Source organism: Aythya ferina, assembly GCF_964211825.1.
Source record: "Aythya ferina genome assembly, chromosome: Z".
NCBI classification, from domain to species: domain Eukaryota; kingdom Metazoa; phylum Chordata; class Aves; order Anseriformes; family Anatidae; genus Aythya; species Aythya ferina.
The window spans coordinates 71,912,522-71,927,450 of record NC_140299.1 but is presented as its reverse complement, the minus strand read 5'-3'; the positions used below and the strand labels follow the sequence as shown (position 1 = coordinate 71,927,450).

General features: G+C 35.6%; 2 protein-coding genes across 2 annotated transcripts in view; one reads left to right on the top strand and one right to left on the bottom strand.

Annotated features, from left to right (window-relative positions):
* IFT74 (intraflagellar transport 74) overlaps positions 1-14,929 on the top strand; it is a 41,046-nt gene that overhangs the window by 4,209 nt on the left and 21,908 nt on the right. Inside the window, exons 7-10 of the mRNA XM_084504184.1 lie at positions 733-794; positions 12,183-12,321; positions 13,388-13,450; positions 14,338-14,481. Of these exons, the coding sequence (XP_084360310.1) occupies positions 733-794; positions 12,183-12,321; positions 13,388-13,450; positions 14,338-14,481 (408 nt within the window). The remainder of the gene's footprint in view (positions 1-732; positions 795-12,182; positions 12,322-13,387; positions 13,451-14,337; positions 14,482-14,929) is intronic.
* Positions 145-8,599, bottom strand: LRRC19 (leucine rich repeat containing 19). The gene is made up of 5 exons (XM_084504185.1): positions 8,504-8,599; positions 6,017-6,109; positions 4,059-4,569; positions 3,667-3,876; positions 145-2,525 (listed from the first exon to the last, which is right to left on the bottom strand). Exons 1-5 carry the CDS (start codon positions 8,528-8,530, stop codon positions 2,200-2,202), a joined length of 1,167 nt encoding a protein of 388 aa, XP_084360311.1. The 5' UTR covers positions 8,531-8,599; the 3' UTR covers positions 145-2,199.

The window sequence follows — 14,929 nt, the reverse complement described above, 5'->3', positions numbered from 1 at the left end:
AAGTTCACTGGACTGCACTGCCTTTAAAGCTGCCTGATCCTCTGGAAATTTATTTACTTCTCTTTTCCTTCTGCCTTCTAAATGCCTCCAGCATAATAAACATGAACTAGGTCTGCAACATGGACAACCACAAAATCAATCAGCTTTGTTCTTCTTTAATTTTCTTTATTTTCCAAGATAGTGAGAGATTTCATGCAAGTATTAAGGCTATAGACATTAAGCACTTTCCATTTCTTGTGATCACTTTGTCCTTTAGCAAAAGCAGCTAGTCTTAGAACAGGTTAGTTTGGTAGCTTGAAAAACCACCTGAGTATTTCTTGGCCATTTATTTTTCTCCACATTTTATTGAAAAATAAAGTCTCATAATCCGCATCATAAAGAATGCTCTTTAAAGTATTATATTTGCATTCTGTCTGTAGGCTTAAGCAGTTAATTGCTAATAGGTAGTAATACTGACTGAACTGATTTGTTACAAACTTGATAGCATTTATTTTTCAAACAGAGAGAGAGATGTCTTCTTACTTCCTTAGGTTTCCAGTGGAAGACTGCAATTTTAGAAGCTGTTTCTTCAGTACAGCCTGGGAACATCTCTGGAACAGGAGACATCTGCTGCTCCTTTCTGTATTGCATCCTTAGCAGCTTCTTGATACTTTAAAGGAAACTTTGCCCTTGTGTATAACTATTTTTTTATTATGTATTATATCAAAATACTTTTTTTTTTTTTTTTTAAAGTTAAAGGTTCAGAATGACCGAGACGCTCAGAGTGTGGATAAAATTTTCACCGAAAGACAAGCGTAAGTACATAAAGTATATGCTTCTCAAAAGCTGTTAAAATCATACAGGAACTTGGTAAAATTGAGAGGTTATCTAATTAAGAAATTGTTAACAGTACAATCCATACAACAAGAGACATCCCCAAACAATGTCAAGATCCTGTACCAGTATCAGGATGAAGCTGGGGTTCCTGGCTTTAAACTATTCTGAGTAACTTTAAACTATTCTGAGTAAACTATTCTGAGTATCTGTGGAGATACTTACTATTTCATCCAGGAGGAGCTAGGTGGCAGTGAAGTCTTCTGGCTTGTGAGGACTTACTTTTAAGGTCCCGGATTTTGGAGCTTATGTTTCAGTAGCAGAGTGGAGAAAATAAGCAGAAGTGGGGGCTAGAACTAAGATTCCTGTCTGGTAAAGTAAGGATGTGTGGAAAGGAAGATGAAATCAGCGAGATGCTTGTAGTGAGAGTTTGAAAGCCATGAAAACGGATTGTGTACTGATAAGCTGAGAGGGTGAGTTTGAGATGTTTAATTTAGGGACAGCAGATGTAAGAAGTAGGTCTGGTCCTACCGGGCGCCAGAAAGAACAATAACATTTTATGCGTAAATAAATACTTCTGAAATACCAATTTTCCATTTAATATGCACTTTTCACTAATCCTGTAGTTTTCAATAGGTTGTAAATATGTCTGTTCTACCCCTAAATGCATTTTTAATTGTTAACAAAATGTGCAGAGAACAGACTTGGTTCAGTATCAAACTAAGGCATAAAGGCATGGTTTGGTGGATAATACTGGTGCTAGCAGCATGGTTGGACCAGATGATCTTTTCCAACCTTAGTGATTCTATGATTCTGTATGCAGTAATGATATTTATCATTTTACTGTGTGTAGACACATTTAAGGGAGTGGAGAAATCAGTCTTTGTTACTCTGCTAATTCAGGTTTAAAAAAAAAGAAAAAAAAAAAAAAAACAAAACTCTATTCTCTGGTAGATACTCATTTTGACTAATAAACTACTGAGCTTTGACATTGTTGATTCGGATTCAGTCCCCAGTCTGACTGTGGTCTGCTTCTTCAGTGCTTTAAATAAATATTTTTTCATCTCTGGCTTCTTTGCCTCTTGAACATCAGTAATTACGGCAGCTTCACAAGCTGCTTTTTAAAGATTTGGTCATGTTAAGCAGTGTACAGTATGCTTTTTATCCCCAGTAAATAGTAACATGATCAGTGATCTTTCATGTTTTGAAATACTTATTTCATGATTCATGAAGCAATAGCTTGTTTCAGACTTGATGAGATGAAAGGAGATGGACTGCTTAGGTTCCATTTGTGTTGTACCTAAGTAGCATAACATGGAAGGCTAAGTAAATGGAGCAAGTATACTACAGTTTTGAAAAGTCAGTCATCATCCACCATGTAGGATATCAGCTCTCCTCAGTTATATATGAATCTATGTATTTATCCTCAATAAATCCATCTTCGCCGTGCTCAAATTCAGTAGTTTTCTCAAATATTACTATGGGATCTTCATTGCTTGTATCTGATACTGCAGGAAAAGAATTCATGTCAGCTGAGAACTCCTGTTCAGTTATCTCTGGGTCGTTTTCTTCCAGACGACGGTGACTGTAGCTGATCAAATACTGATACCATGTTGGGCATTTTATGGCCATAAAAATCAGGAATGTAGTGCTTAGGACAAACCCTAGGACTCCCACGAGGAAGGTCCAACTTTTGCCAAGGAGTGGAAGCTCTTGAAAACAGATAGGAGAAAAAAAAAATCAAAAAAGCACATACATCTCACATTTGATAGCAATGTAAACCCACCATGCATATTTACTAAAATTAAACAATTGTTTAAAAGTCATCTGATGTTCTGGAGGTGTAGATAAAATAAAATTCTTTTTTTTTTTTTTTTTTTTTTTCAAAAATAATTCCAGGACTGGCTTTGAGAATGGAAAAAATAAAAATCAGTAATTGACATTAAATTCTATTTCCCAGGCTTAAATTTCTACATGGTGGTGATGTCTGCATCCTGAAATACCACATTGTTTGTTTGTAATCCTTTCAGTTACATTTCCTTTATGTATTATGTATTTATTATGTATTTATTTATGTATTATTTATTTCTTGTAAATTTCAATAGACTGTAGGTACCAGTAGTCTTTATATACAAGTTGGCTTTGTGTGCTGTCACACAATACACTGTAGATGCTGGCTACAGTAAAAGAAGTCAGTGGCAGTGGTGGCTTACGATTTGTGTGTGAACCAGAAGATGGATATTCCTGCTTTAGCCAACAGCAGGAATTGGAGTATTTCGTTATGGGAAAGTGGAGAACATTAATTCGGATGGAAGAAAAAGAGAAATTTGATTTTTACCAGAAGGAAACATAGAATCTTACCAAATAATGTTGGAATTGGCATCAAAAAATAATGTAAGGAGGCTATTACTGAATTTTTAAAAGAATATGGGATATGCACAGCTGTGTCCCTTACACTGAACACAGTTGAGAGCTGGACAAAAATTAATACACTCAATCTTTTACTTTTTAAGAAGACTACATCTTGTGAGCAGTTAGTTTGGAATAATTATTTATTTATTTATTTTTATGCAGACATCTGGAGAATTATCTGAATTTCAAGCCCTAGAAATTTTCACACCTTTGTTTTTAGTGTCGTTTAAGGTGTGGTTTATCTGTTTTGCAGCGTTACTTAGTAGAGCATAACATTCACTGCAGCATGTTACATGGTCTAACAAAATCTAAAAGTACACTTGTTCCATAGCTGTGACTTTTACAGAAGAATTACAGTGTACTAGGAATGCAATAGCATATGAAATCATGGATCTGCAAATAAAACATTGCAAGCAGTAAAGGGAAGCGTCATTATATTACCTGCATGTGTTCCGTTGTTTTCAGTGGTGATGTTTGGAGTTGGAGCTGCTAGGAAGGCTGTGCTTCTGCGCTTAATGGCAGAATTGGAAGTTATACTGGTTTCTAAAGAAGCTTTTTCAGTTTCACAGTCAGCTAGTTGTATAGTTGCAGCCCTGATGGACAATTTTTCCTTTGTTTTGGGGAATGTGCATGTAGTGTTGTTTTCATTTTCTGTGAATGAGCAATGGAGAGTCTATTAGATACCGTTAATTGACAGTTTTATCTAAAAAAAAAATCACTGATAACTAATTTATTACTGAAAAATACATAATATGTGGTGGATATTATTCACATCAGGAAAAGCTAAGATAAGATGCAAACAGATATGAAATGCTGCTCTTAGCAGAACTTACCCATTGTCACATTGGAAGCAGTTAGACGTATCTGTAAATCAAGGAGGTCACAGGAGCAGTTCCATGGGTTTCCAGCTAAGGTAATTGTAGCCAATTTAAAAGATGATTTTATATGAAAAGATTTCAAAAAGTTATTTTGTAGATTCAAAACTTTGAGACTTTTTAGAGAAGAAAATACATCTGAATCTAATTGAGTAATCCTGTTATAGGACAGATTCAAAACTGACAGTCGATTTAGTCCTGCAAATGCTGCTGGATGAACTATGCTAATAAGATTGTTGCTGATATCCAGAATTACAAGTTTTGTCAAACTGTAGAAGCTGTTATTACACAGTACGGTAATCATGTTTTCATTCAGATAAAGTTCAGTGAGGTTAGTAAGCCTCTGAAGAATATCTTTGCCATTGTCTTTTAAAGTGATTTTATTATTTTTGAGGCTTAATATAATAACATTTGGCAAAAGATCAGTGGGGATATGAGAGAGGTTCTTTCCAGACTCCTCACAAATGACCTGTTGAAAAAAAGAGAATGTCAACAATTAAAATAGTGTAAGGACATCTTGTGATGGAGTCCCAGTGATGATTTTTAAGGGAATAAAAAAATCTATTTAACGTGAGCCCTTTACAAGAAAAATTCTGCTGGCCTTCCTGCCTTTTTGTTTATGATGTTCTTAATATGTTTGTCGATTAGTGACACAGGGTAACGAATCATCCTAGTGTGTAGAGACCTGAAGTGCCAAGAAACTTAGTGTTTAAACTCTGTTATAGTTGCAATGCTTATGTGAATAATATCCAGAATATTATGTATGTCCGACATGCTGTTTTGGAGATAATAGCGTTGTCTGTTTTGGTATTCTAAGGTGAAGTCTAACAGGGTAGGAAAAGGATTCCCTTGCCACAAAATAGAGAAGCCACCAAGTGAAGTTGTCATAGAGAAAATGGACTCAAGCCTGACTATTAATTTATGTGTGTTTTTTCAAACGGATTGATTTGCTTTAAAGTAGCTGTGTTTGCTATTGAAAACATCTTTGGAGCAGACCTTCAACCAGATTGACTACATATTTAATTATAAATGTGGCATTTAAATTCATTTCGGTTTTCTGAGTTGAAGTTTAGCATAGCTGTAGACTTTTCAGGTTTGAGAGTGTTTATATTCTTAATAACTGGAAACATTTTTCTTTTCTGAAAAGATTAGATTTCCATATAGGTTTATGTATGCATCACTGCAGCTTACAGTTTGTTGTCAAGGTAATTAAACTTGCTTTAAAGGAGATTCTAAGCACTGAAAACAGGTTGGTTTATTGTTCCGCTTGCTAGAGGAGTAGCCTATGCTCAAGTCGTTACTGCTGTTATCAGGCTGAGTCTAGGTAGCTTATTTTAAAACAAATTAGGTGTAGTGTCTGCATATACTTTTTTTCTTCATGTTTGTCCCAGCGATGAACAAACAGTAAATACAGTACTGGACCAGTAGACAGTAAGAGCAAACAGTTCAATAACATTTTTTTGCCAGACTCTTAATCCCCCTATATATAAATACAAAATCCATTAAACTATTCTCTAAAAGAATATTTCAAAATATCTTGTACACGTTTGGACCTGACTTGGGCAAGTGCTAACTCAAAAACATCTCTCAAAACAATCTCTCAGCAAGTGGTTGGCCTTGTCCAAATAGCTGTTGTGATTTAGGCCTATTGCAAAATGGTGCAGATATAAAGGAGGCACTCCTGTTGTCTGCGGGGATTTGACTGAAATACAAAACCATCTCAAATATGTTTCAGTGTTACTCCCCTGCTTAGAATGATTGGTAGCAGCAAATTCCCTTTTCACAGGAAAATGTGTCATTTTATTTATCTCTGTCTGCTTCTATACTCAGGAATGTCATGTTTGCAGGCTTTTAAAAGTCTTTAATTTCTACTGTATCTCAAAAATAAGGGTAATTTACATGCACATGGAACTTACAGTTTGAGATGTAACATTGCAGTCAGCAGTGACTGGATTCAAAAACAGTGTTCCAGCCCAGATCATGAGACAAGAGAACTTCATGTTCATAGCCTAGCAATAAGCAAATAACACTTTAAAATATTGAGTACCAGTGTCTTCTGTATCAGCAGTTTAGCAAATTAATAAATAAAATTATTTCCATGATAAGGTTTAAAAAAAAATTGTTCTACATAGATATCATGAAATGTAAAGTTAAGAGAAAAATCATGTTATCAGCCGTAATGCATTGAGCTTTCACTGAATCAAGACAAACCTAAAATCCCGTGGACAGTATCAGAAGATAGCAAATGGATTGAGTAGACAAGTTAGTAGATGAATTTCAATTTCACAAATATCCATATGGAAAATAGCCATAGGCAGAGGTATACACATTAATACCCTGTTAAAGCAGTTATGGGTACTGGAAGTCTATGATATGAATCATCTGAGAAAAGTGTCTGGGCTTGGTTACTGTCCCTATTTTCTTGCCACTGTTAGAGGCAGAATGCTGTACTAGATTGTTGGTTTATTTGGCCAGGTATCTCATATATTCTTAAGTGAAGTCACAGGTTTTGTGAACATTTAATGAGTAGGATGGTCTTCTAATCTCTTTGTTATCCATACTATAATATATTAAATAAGCAATGTACCTCTGTGCTACGAAGGTGTAGTGTTTGCTCTGATCTTTGGAACTAAGTAAGAACAGTTCAGTCTCCTGTGCTGGTGTTCTTGTATGCGTTTGTACCTTGTTTTCTGAGAGTCAGGGAAGATTTTTTGACAAATGGTATTGACTACAATATTAACTTCTCTGAAAGAAAACAGGCATTATTTGCAAGATCTACATCTTGTCTTTCAGATGTTAAACTGATCCATGTTTATGCCAGATATGAATTAAATGTTATGCAAAAGGTAGATTATTCCTTTTGTAACATTTTTCCCCTTTGCTTAAGCCTCTGAAGTCTCACAGAGAAAAGGCAGTATACTAAATGAACCTCAATATCTCATTCCTAGATTGCGATCTTCCAGATTAAAAAAGGCAAAAAAGATAAAGTGTTCAAAGTGATTATTGTAGTTTGAGCAGCATTCAGTGAATTTAACAGAAAAGGGAGTGGGTACAGTATTACATAAGGAAGCTCAATTGTACCAACAAGGAACAATGCTAAATATAGATAGCCAGTTAGATAAAAGAAAAAAAATATGTTTGCTTCTATGCATTTGTATCTCTACAGACTGACCTTATTCACCTCAGTGAATCAGAAACTTTATAACTTCCTGGAAAGAGGTTGTTTGTATCCTGATCTACTACTCTGATCCATTGTGTAGGTTTAGTGCTATTGGAAATTTACATTAAACGAAAAAGGACATTATCAGGGGCAAGGGGTGCTAGCCTCAGTGGTATTAAGTTCCTGTATTAGGTACTGTTCTTGTCGGTAATAGTATTGGTGGCTGCGTGATTTTTTGAGACAATTTGCATATTGCTAGTGGCAGTTTGTGAACTCCCAATATCAAATATGGTAAGAGTTGGAACTTGTGACACACTTGGACTTCTGAGATACCTCTTCCAAGATGTTCAGGAACAGAGCAGACCTTAACCACGCTATCTAGAAATACAGATTAATAGCAGTATTTTAGTTTGCAGGTTTCAGAAAAAACATGCTGTCATTAGGAGAGTGGGAAAATACACTAAGATTTTTTTTAAAGTTGCTCAGTCTGTAAGTTAATAACAGTCAAATTAAAAATGAAAGATATATTTTTTTTTTCCAGAAGTTCAAAGGAAGAATTAGCATAGTCGAGTAACAGGGATGCCGTTAACTGGAAAAATCTGTTTTCTGTCTAAAAAATGCACAAATGTCTAAGTCAAAAACAGAGTTTCTTCTTTTTTACTTTACTACTGTTGAAAAATTAGGGTTGTTCTTACAATGTTGATTTATTGCATTGTATATGGGGGAACCCAAGTAGTCAATAGAAAAACAGGAAAGCATCTGTAATTTTAATTGCACTATATCTTTTTAGTAAAACCAGATTTTAAGAATTGCTGCTTAAATTTTTGGAAAGAAACTGAACCTGGCAATGCATTGATAATACTTTGACATTTGTCATTTCAACTCAGAAGGGTTTCTTTAAAAGGTTTTTCTCAGAGAGTTTTTGAAACTTTTACCATTTAATAATAATGTAACTTCTGTTGCTTTTATTGCATTTGTAAAAAAAAAAAAAAAAAAAAAAAAAAATGGCGTATCTGGAGAGGTAATGGGGTTTGTATAATCAAGTACTCTGGTTTCCAGAAAACAATCAGACTGTTCCCTGGCTTTTAACTGAAGCAAAATTTACTTGCTTTGCATGTTGAAGGTTCACAGTAATTCCTGAACTTTTAACATATCTCGAGATATATTTGTTTCCAGTCTAGCAGAAAAGTTATACTAATAAATCTTTGCCTACATTTTGAAAAAGGTGTGCCAAGTGTCTTACCTTTCTGTTGCTTCTTAGAGGCAGCATGAACACGTTTCAGTGCACTGACAAGAAATAATATCATGTAACAGCACTTCGTTTTTGTCCAACCTTTGTACCTAATGAATAAGCAGGCAGTGTAAAAAAAATAAGGAAGCTAGAACATCTTTAGCAAACGATTGACTAGGTTGAGCAATTCCATATAATCATCTCAGATTTAATTGGTTCCGCAGCCAATGGGGAAGAGTAATGGAAGTATGCCCAAGTGTCAAGTTCCAGATCACATAGGAAGCACTGAGTTAAAATGCCACAGAGTATTTAGAAGCAAGCTGTGTTATATTGTCAGTTAAAGAAATGTTGGAGACAGATAAAGACTTGATTTTTTTTTTTTTTTATAAGACCTATCTTCAAATGAAGAAAATTTCGTGAGATTTGCATGCTGAAGTAAAGATCTCTAGTAGAGATCTCTCGTAGATCTTTAGTAGATCTCTAGTAAAGATCTGTAGTAGAGATCTTAGAAAAGAAAATAAAGTAGAGACCTTAGCATAAGAAAAGCTATGGGGTACATTAAAAATAAAGCTCATTATTTACAAAGGATTGCAAGCATTTAAAGACATCTGTTGTATGTGCTATATTTCAGGAGCAAATCCTAAAAAACGAAAAAAAAAAAAAAAAAGTATTTGCTTTTGAGTAAAAAAAAGTATTTTGCTTTTGAGACATGCATCTGAGTGCATGTCTTTATGCAGTTTGACAAAGGGATTATATTGATACACTAACACTATGTCCACTATTTTTTTTCTTCTGATGATGCTCATTCTCTCAACTTCACTCTACCCAATGCACAGCATGAATCTACAGAAGGATTCACCTTCCTCTTATTCTCCGTTCCTCTCAGATATGGGTCTGAGTAGAAACCTTTCTACTTCAGTATCTGTCTTTAATGTTACTGCCACTTTGATTTTTGCTTAATATCTCAGAAAGTTCTGTGACTTCCAAGGCTCAACCTTGGTTCAGCTTCCCCAGTAATCTTCAAGTGTTGCACTGGCTATGGTAATGAACTATCCTCCTGTTACAGCCATTGCTGATAGCTTTAGTCCTCCTAGAAAAGCACCGAGCTTGAATTTTTTGTCAAAACACTGCTTATCAGAGGTGGTGCATCACAGCTAAATCTGTCATTTCTAGTCTCATGAAGATACTGATCTAGCTATCTAGCCAGAAGTCCACATCACATTAAAAATAGAGACTTGCTGCAGGTAAAGACACTACTCTGTTATGTGTCTGCACCTACTTTTACATCAATGAGGCTAGAAAAGTAGACTCTTTCCATATTCTATCAGGCATACTTGCAGTCTCAGACATAGATGAGAAAAACTCAGTAGAGCATGGAGATGCCACTGCCCTCAACAGTGACAGCTGCTTCCAGATGCTGTTTTGGAACACTGGGGGAATATATCAAGCTGTATTCTTCTCTTCCTCTATGAATGCCCCAGTGATCTCCAGGAAAATCCACCTTGTTTGTACGTAGAGACAAGTTCCCTATGATCAGTACTAATTATGATCAGTCTCTCCAGAGGAGTTGCATCTGGTGTGGGCATTTGTTCTGGAAATTAGCAACCTTCAGTTTTTCTTGAATTCTTCCTTGAAATTTTTCTTTTTTCATTCAGCCATGCCTTCAGTTGGGCTTGATTTGTGAGAAATTGTCACTGCGGGGACCTTGCAACAGTTTTCACAGGCCCAGGGTAAGGCATGAGGAGCCTCCAATAACAAAGACACATGAAAGCTCCCTGCCAATTCTAGTTCCATGCCTTCCAGAGAATCTTGGATCAAACTACTTGCATAGTTTAAAAGCATGCTTCACTTAGCAAATTACACCTTTCCCAAGCATAACATAATAATCCATTCATATACTGGTGTACTTACAGAAAGGGCCTCATTCTTTGGACTAGGTTTGAACAAACTATAGTTACTTTCAAGAGGCTGTTCCATTTACCTTCATGTTAAAACCATCCAATACATCAAGTCCCACTGCACTGCAAATTTGCCATGGGTTGCGGGAGATCATCACTTCCACTTGCTTCGTCATCATCAGGTTCCAAAACTCCTTGCAACACAGGTGGTTATCCTGACAATTTATACTTAACCTCATCAGATCCCTGGAGATTATAGGTCTTTCCTGAAGTCAGTTGCAAGATTGGTTACACTTCTGAATCTTTCCTCAGCAATCCTCAGAAATGGTGGAAACTCTGAGAAATGGCTGAGAGAGGTGGAATTGTTTGATGGAAGGGTTAGGGGGTATCTTATCAGATATGCAGCAATAAAGAAGATGGAGCCGGTCTCTTCTCAGTGATGCCCAAGGGCAGGATAAGAGTCAGTAAGCATAAATTGAAGTACAGGATATTTCATTTAAGCAGAAAAAAACTCTTCTATGGTAAAGGTGGCCATACTTTGAAACGTTTCCCAGACAAGTTGTGGAGTCTACGTTATTCAATGTAACCAAAAGCTGCCTGAACAAGACACTGACAATCTGTTCTATGTGATTGTGCTTTGCGTAATGGCGCTGCACAAGCCAACCATCAGAGGTCCACTCCAACATCAACTGTACATGCTTCAATGAAATGTTCATTATTCTTTTATCCCAAGGTTGTCTTTGATCAGTTCCATTATTTCGCATTGTCTTTGAAGCCTGAGGGCATTCTTGCCTGCTGTCATGGATCTAGTAGCATCAGTCACACAATTTTAAATTTTTGGTGTCTTGCAACTCAGGAAGCGTTAATGAAAATTGGAGAAAAATGGAGCTAATTTTGCAGGAGGCATTCTGAAAGCTAGCAGTGTAAACGGTATTTTATGAACCGTAAAGGAAAGCCTTTTGAGGAAAAAGACTTATTGTTCAGTGTCTCAGGACTTTTAGTTCATTTCCTTTATCTTCAGCTATGCTCTCAAATTACTTGACTTGCTAGCTTTCAGGAGTTTCACAGAAACCAGTAGACTCTATGTTAAGCAGTGAGAACAACACTTTATGCCTTCCTTGACTGCTAAAACACCTAGCTGCAGCTTATTGCAGTTGTGGTGGTAGAGATTTTTTTCTGCTTGCAGTCACTTGATTTTCTAACAGGTTTACAGTCATTGATCAAGAACATCAGGAATGGCTAATTGCTTAGCCATAGCATGAATAAAAAGCTCCACGCTCCTTAAGGCTACAAAGCCACATCCTGTTCTTAAGGAATCCAGCAATTCATTGGTAAAGCAAAGCTTTCTCATCATCATTATCCAGCACCATCAAGTCCTGGTAACTGTATAGTATGTTCTCTTCACATGCATTCACAAATTATACTCCAGGTTCTTTATTTCAGACTGCCTGTTCTCATTCTAAGAATTCACTGATACAGAGCAAAAAGGGAAAAAAATATACTTCTGCCAGTTTTGAGGACTATCCAGGTAGACAGTGTTGTCACGTTGGGAAGTACTATATGGGTACAGTAAGGGCAAAGAATTCTTTATCTTCTGCATTCCACAATATGAATGTTTATATAGCTAATGCAACTCCAAGGAGATACAAGTAGGTAACTTGTTTTCTTGAAGTCTGTGAAGTTTTTGTGTTAGAGGATCATTTTAGGGAGGCTGAAGGAATAGCAGAGTTTTAAATGTGTCCTTAAAGTAATCATGGACTAGTAAAAATAGTACAATTTTGTACCTTTTACAGCACAGAAAAGTTAATTCAAGCTGTGGAAGAAGATATTGAACGTGAAAAAGTCGTAGCAGATGACATCATAAAAGACATGTCTCCGGAAAATCAAGCTAAGTATATGGAGATGAAGACTGCAAATGAAAAACTCTCCCAGGTTGGTTTGTTTCATAGCACTTAACATAAAATGTTTCTAAACCTGGTCGTATTAGTTCCAGATACAATTTAAATATTAAAGTGAAAACTGAGCAATATAATAAAAAAACTTGCTGGTATCTTAAGCAATTTTAAGTGTCTGAAAAATAAACACAACAATGGACTGAAAACAAATACTTTGTGATTTTGTATTCCTTAAAAGCAAATTATTTTCATCATTTTCTTTTCTTGTTTGGGGATTGACATGCATATTTTAAAACCCTCTGTAGTGCTTAGGTGTTTGATCACATGTAAAAAGCAAGCAAAAGGGAAAAGAGAATCGCAGTGTTTTTTCATTCACTTTAGTAGAAATTTTTCTTACCATGCCTAAAAATGAATCTGGCTGGGATTTTTTGTGCTTCTTGTATGTTTGCATATATGAGAAAATTAAGCTGGGCCTTTTAAAATGTTTGTGGCTTTGCTACTTATAATATTAACAAAAGCAATAAAATCTTTAGGGTTAGAATAACCTCATCTAGGTTCAGGCATGTGGTCTTGGAATACTTCCCTGTAAAGTCTACACAGAGAGAAAGGTATCTTTTAAATCTAGTGCTTCCTAGCTGTCACAGGATGAACTGAATCACTAGTCAGGGCCTATTTGTGCCTTTATTGACTGAAACTGTGCTGACTAGTTCAGATTTTAAAATCTGACTTTAAATTTCTAAAGCAGAAATGATAAATTCCACCTTCAGTACTGATGTTAAGAAAAAGAAGAAAAAAGTGTAAAAAGCAATTCTTGGTTATTGCCCAACAGCAAGTAAGAGGAATAAGAGTTTATTGGAAAATTTGTTTTCTGAAAATAAGTGGATATTATGTCTGAGCTATTTGGAGAAGTCTTGATTTTTAAATTTTTAAGAAGACCAAGAAGAGACTTTCTATTTTTAGGAGATATCTCTTTTTAAGAAGATACCTTCTTTTTAAGAAGAGATATTTTACAGCATCTTCTGGATGCTAGAATGAAGAATTTAAAAAGCAATCTAATCATGCAGTAATTTTTTATCTAAATTTTGCATTTTTTTCCTCTTTAGGAATTGATTGTTCAACAGCAGGAATTGGACACACTGAACATGAAGGAGGAGTCTCTAAGAGCTGTATGTATGATAAAAGCTGTTTCTGTACCAATTTTTGCTGAACTCTACTGTAATAAATAATACTTTTCTCATTAAATTTTCATATGCTGTAGGTTTGTGCTCTAGAATGAGAAGGCAAAGCCACCTCTCTGTTTTCCACCAATAATTTATAATTAGCTGTGTTTTAAAATGTTTTTGTTAGATGCCAAGTACAAAACTTACTAGCTTTAGTTAGCCATATGGTTATCAAATGTTTTGTGTGATGTGTGACTGATTTAGAATTACTCTCCGAAGATAAATGTGAAATTACCACTCAAATTTTTCTAAAGAATTTGTGATACCTAATTTTTCAACATAATGTGGGAGCATGATTTTCTTGTTTCAAATGCCAATGTCATTTGAAGCACAAAGTGGTACCAGCTGAGATATTTTTTCTCCCACAAACATGTAAACACACACTTCTAATATGCTGTTTTACATTACTAGAATTAGAAGCTTCTCACATTGGGTCTCTCATGGATCTTCAAGGATTCATAAGCTGAAACGTACAGTCATATATGTCTTCAGAAAATACCACTTTTGAATACTTGTAGACATTTTTCTATTCCTTTGGAATACTGTATATTGTTTGTGTTTCCCTAGAAATGATAAAATAGCAGTAAATCTACTCAGAAGGTTGGCCTGAGCATGAACTCATTGAGCAAGAAATGCTGACTGGGATATTCTGTTCCAGAAAATGCATTTTTGAGATTACAGATTATATTCATTCTTTATACTGCCTCCGTACCATTTGTAACAAGTGAGCTTCACTTTCAATGTATGGTTAAGTGTCATTCAATTAAAACAATTTCTGCAATGTTCTCTTGCAGTCTGGAAGTCGGTAGTAGGTGTTTTGTTTCTCCCAACAGGAAATAGCTCACTCCCTGGTGAAACAGGAGGCTGTGCAGCTGTATGAAAAGCTCCATGAGCTTGAGGAACGTCGAAATCAAATGATTGCTGAGGACAAGAACATGGAATCTCCACAGGAGGAAAGAGAGAGATTACTAAAGCAGGCAAGAACATAAAATGGTATCATTTAAAGGATCCTCTAAGTCAGTCAGTATATTAAGGGATGATGGAGAAAGAAAAATACTTAGTTTTGAACCTTGCCATTATTTAGTCTTTAACCAGCACAAACCATCTGGAATTAAGTACAGGTAATGGATGGGCTGGAAGGGATGCTTCAGGTTCAGCCATAACAAAATTGGCACAGTCAGTTTCTCAGCTGGTTGACTTGTTCAAATTCATCAGTCCTGTTGGGATGGGAAAAATGATCCTATTGAACAATATTATAGCATAACTCTAAACTGCATCATTTTGGGATAGTGTGCAGATGTACTAATCAAGAAACAATCTTATTACTTTGTAAGGGAGCGTGCCGTGTTATATAGCCATTCTTGCATACATACTATGTGGATTATTGTACTGAACAGCACTCATGAGTATATCCAATTTTTAAAT

Excerpts from the sequence above, each read along its gene's own strand:
- LRRC19 (XM_084504185.1), bottom strand. The coding sequence starts at position 8,530 with ATGCTGCCTCTAAGAAGCAACAGAAAG. Across the intron at positions 6,110-8,503 it reads CTCTAAGAAGCAACAGAAAG|GCTATGAACATGAAGTTCTC; the intron begins GTAAGACACTTG and ends GCTTATTGCTAG. Across the intron at positions 2,526-3,666 it reads AAACAACGGAACACATGCAG|AGCTTCCACTCCTTGGCAAA; the intron begins GTAATATAATGA and ends TCTGTTTTCAAG.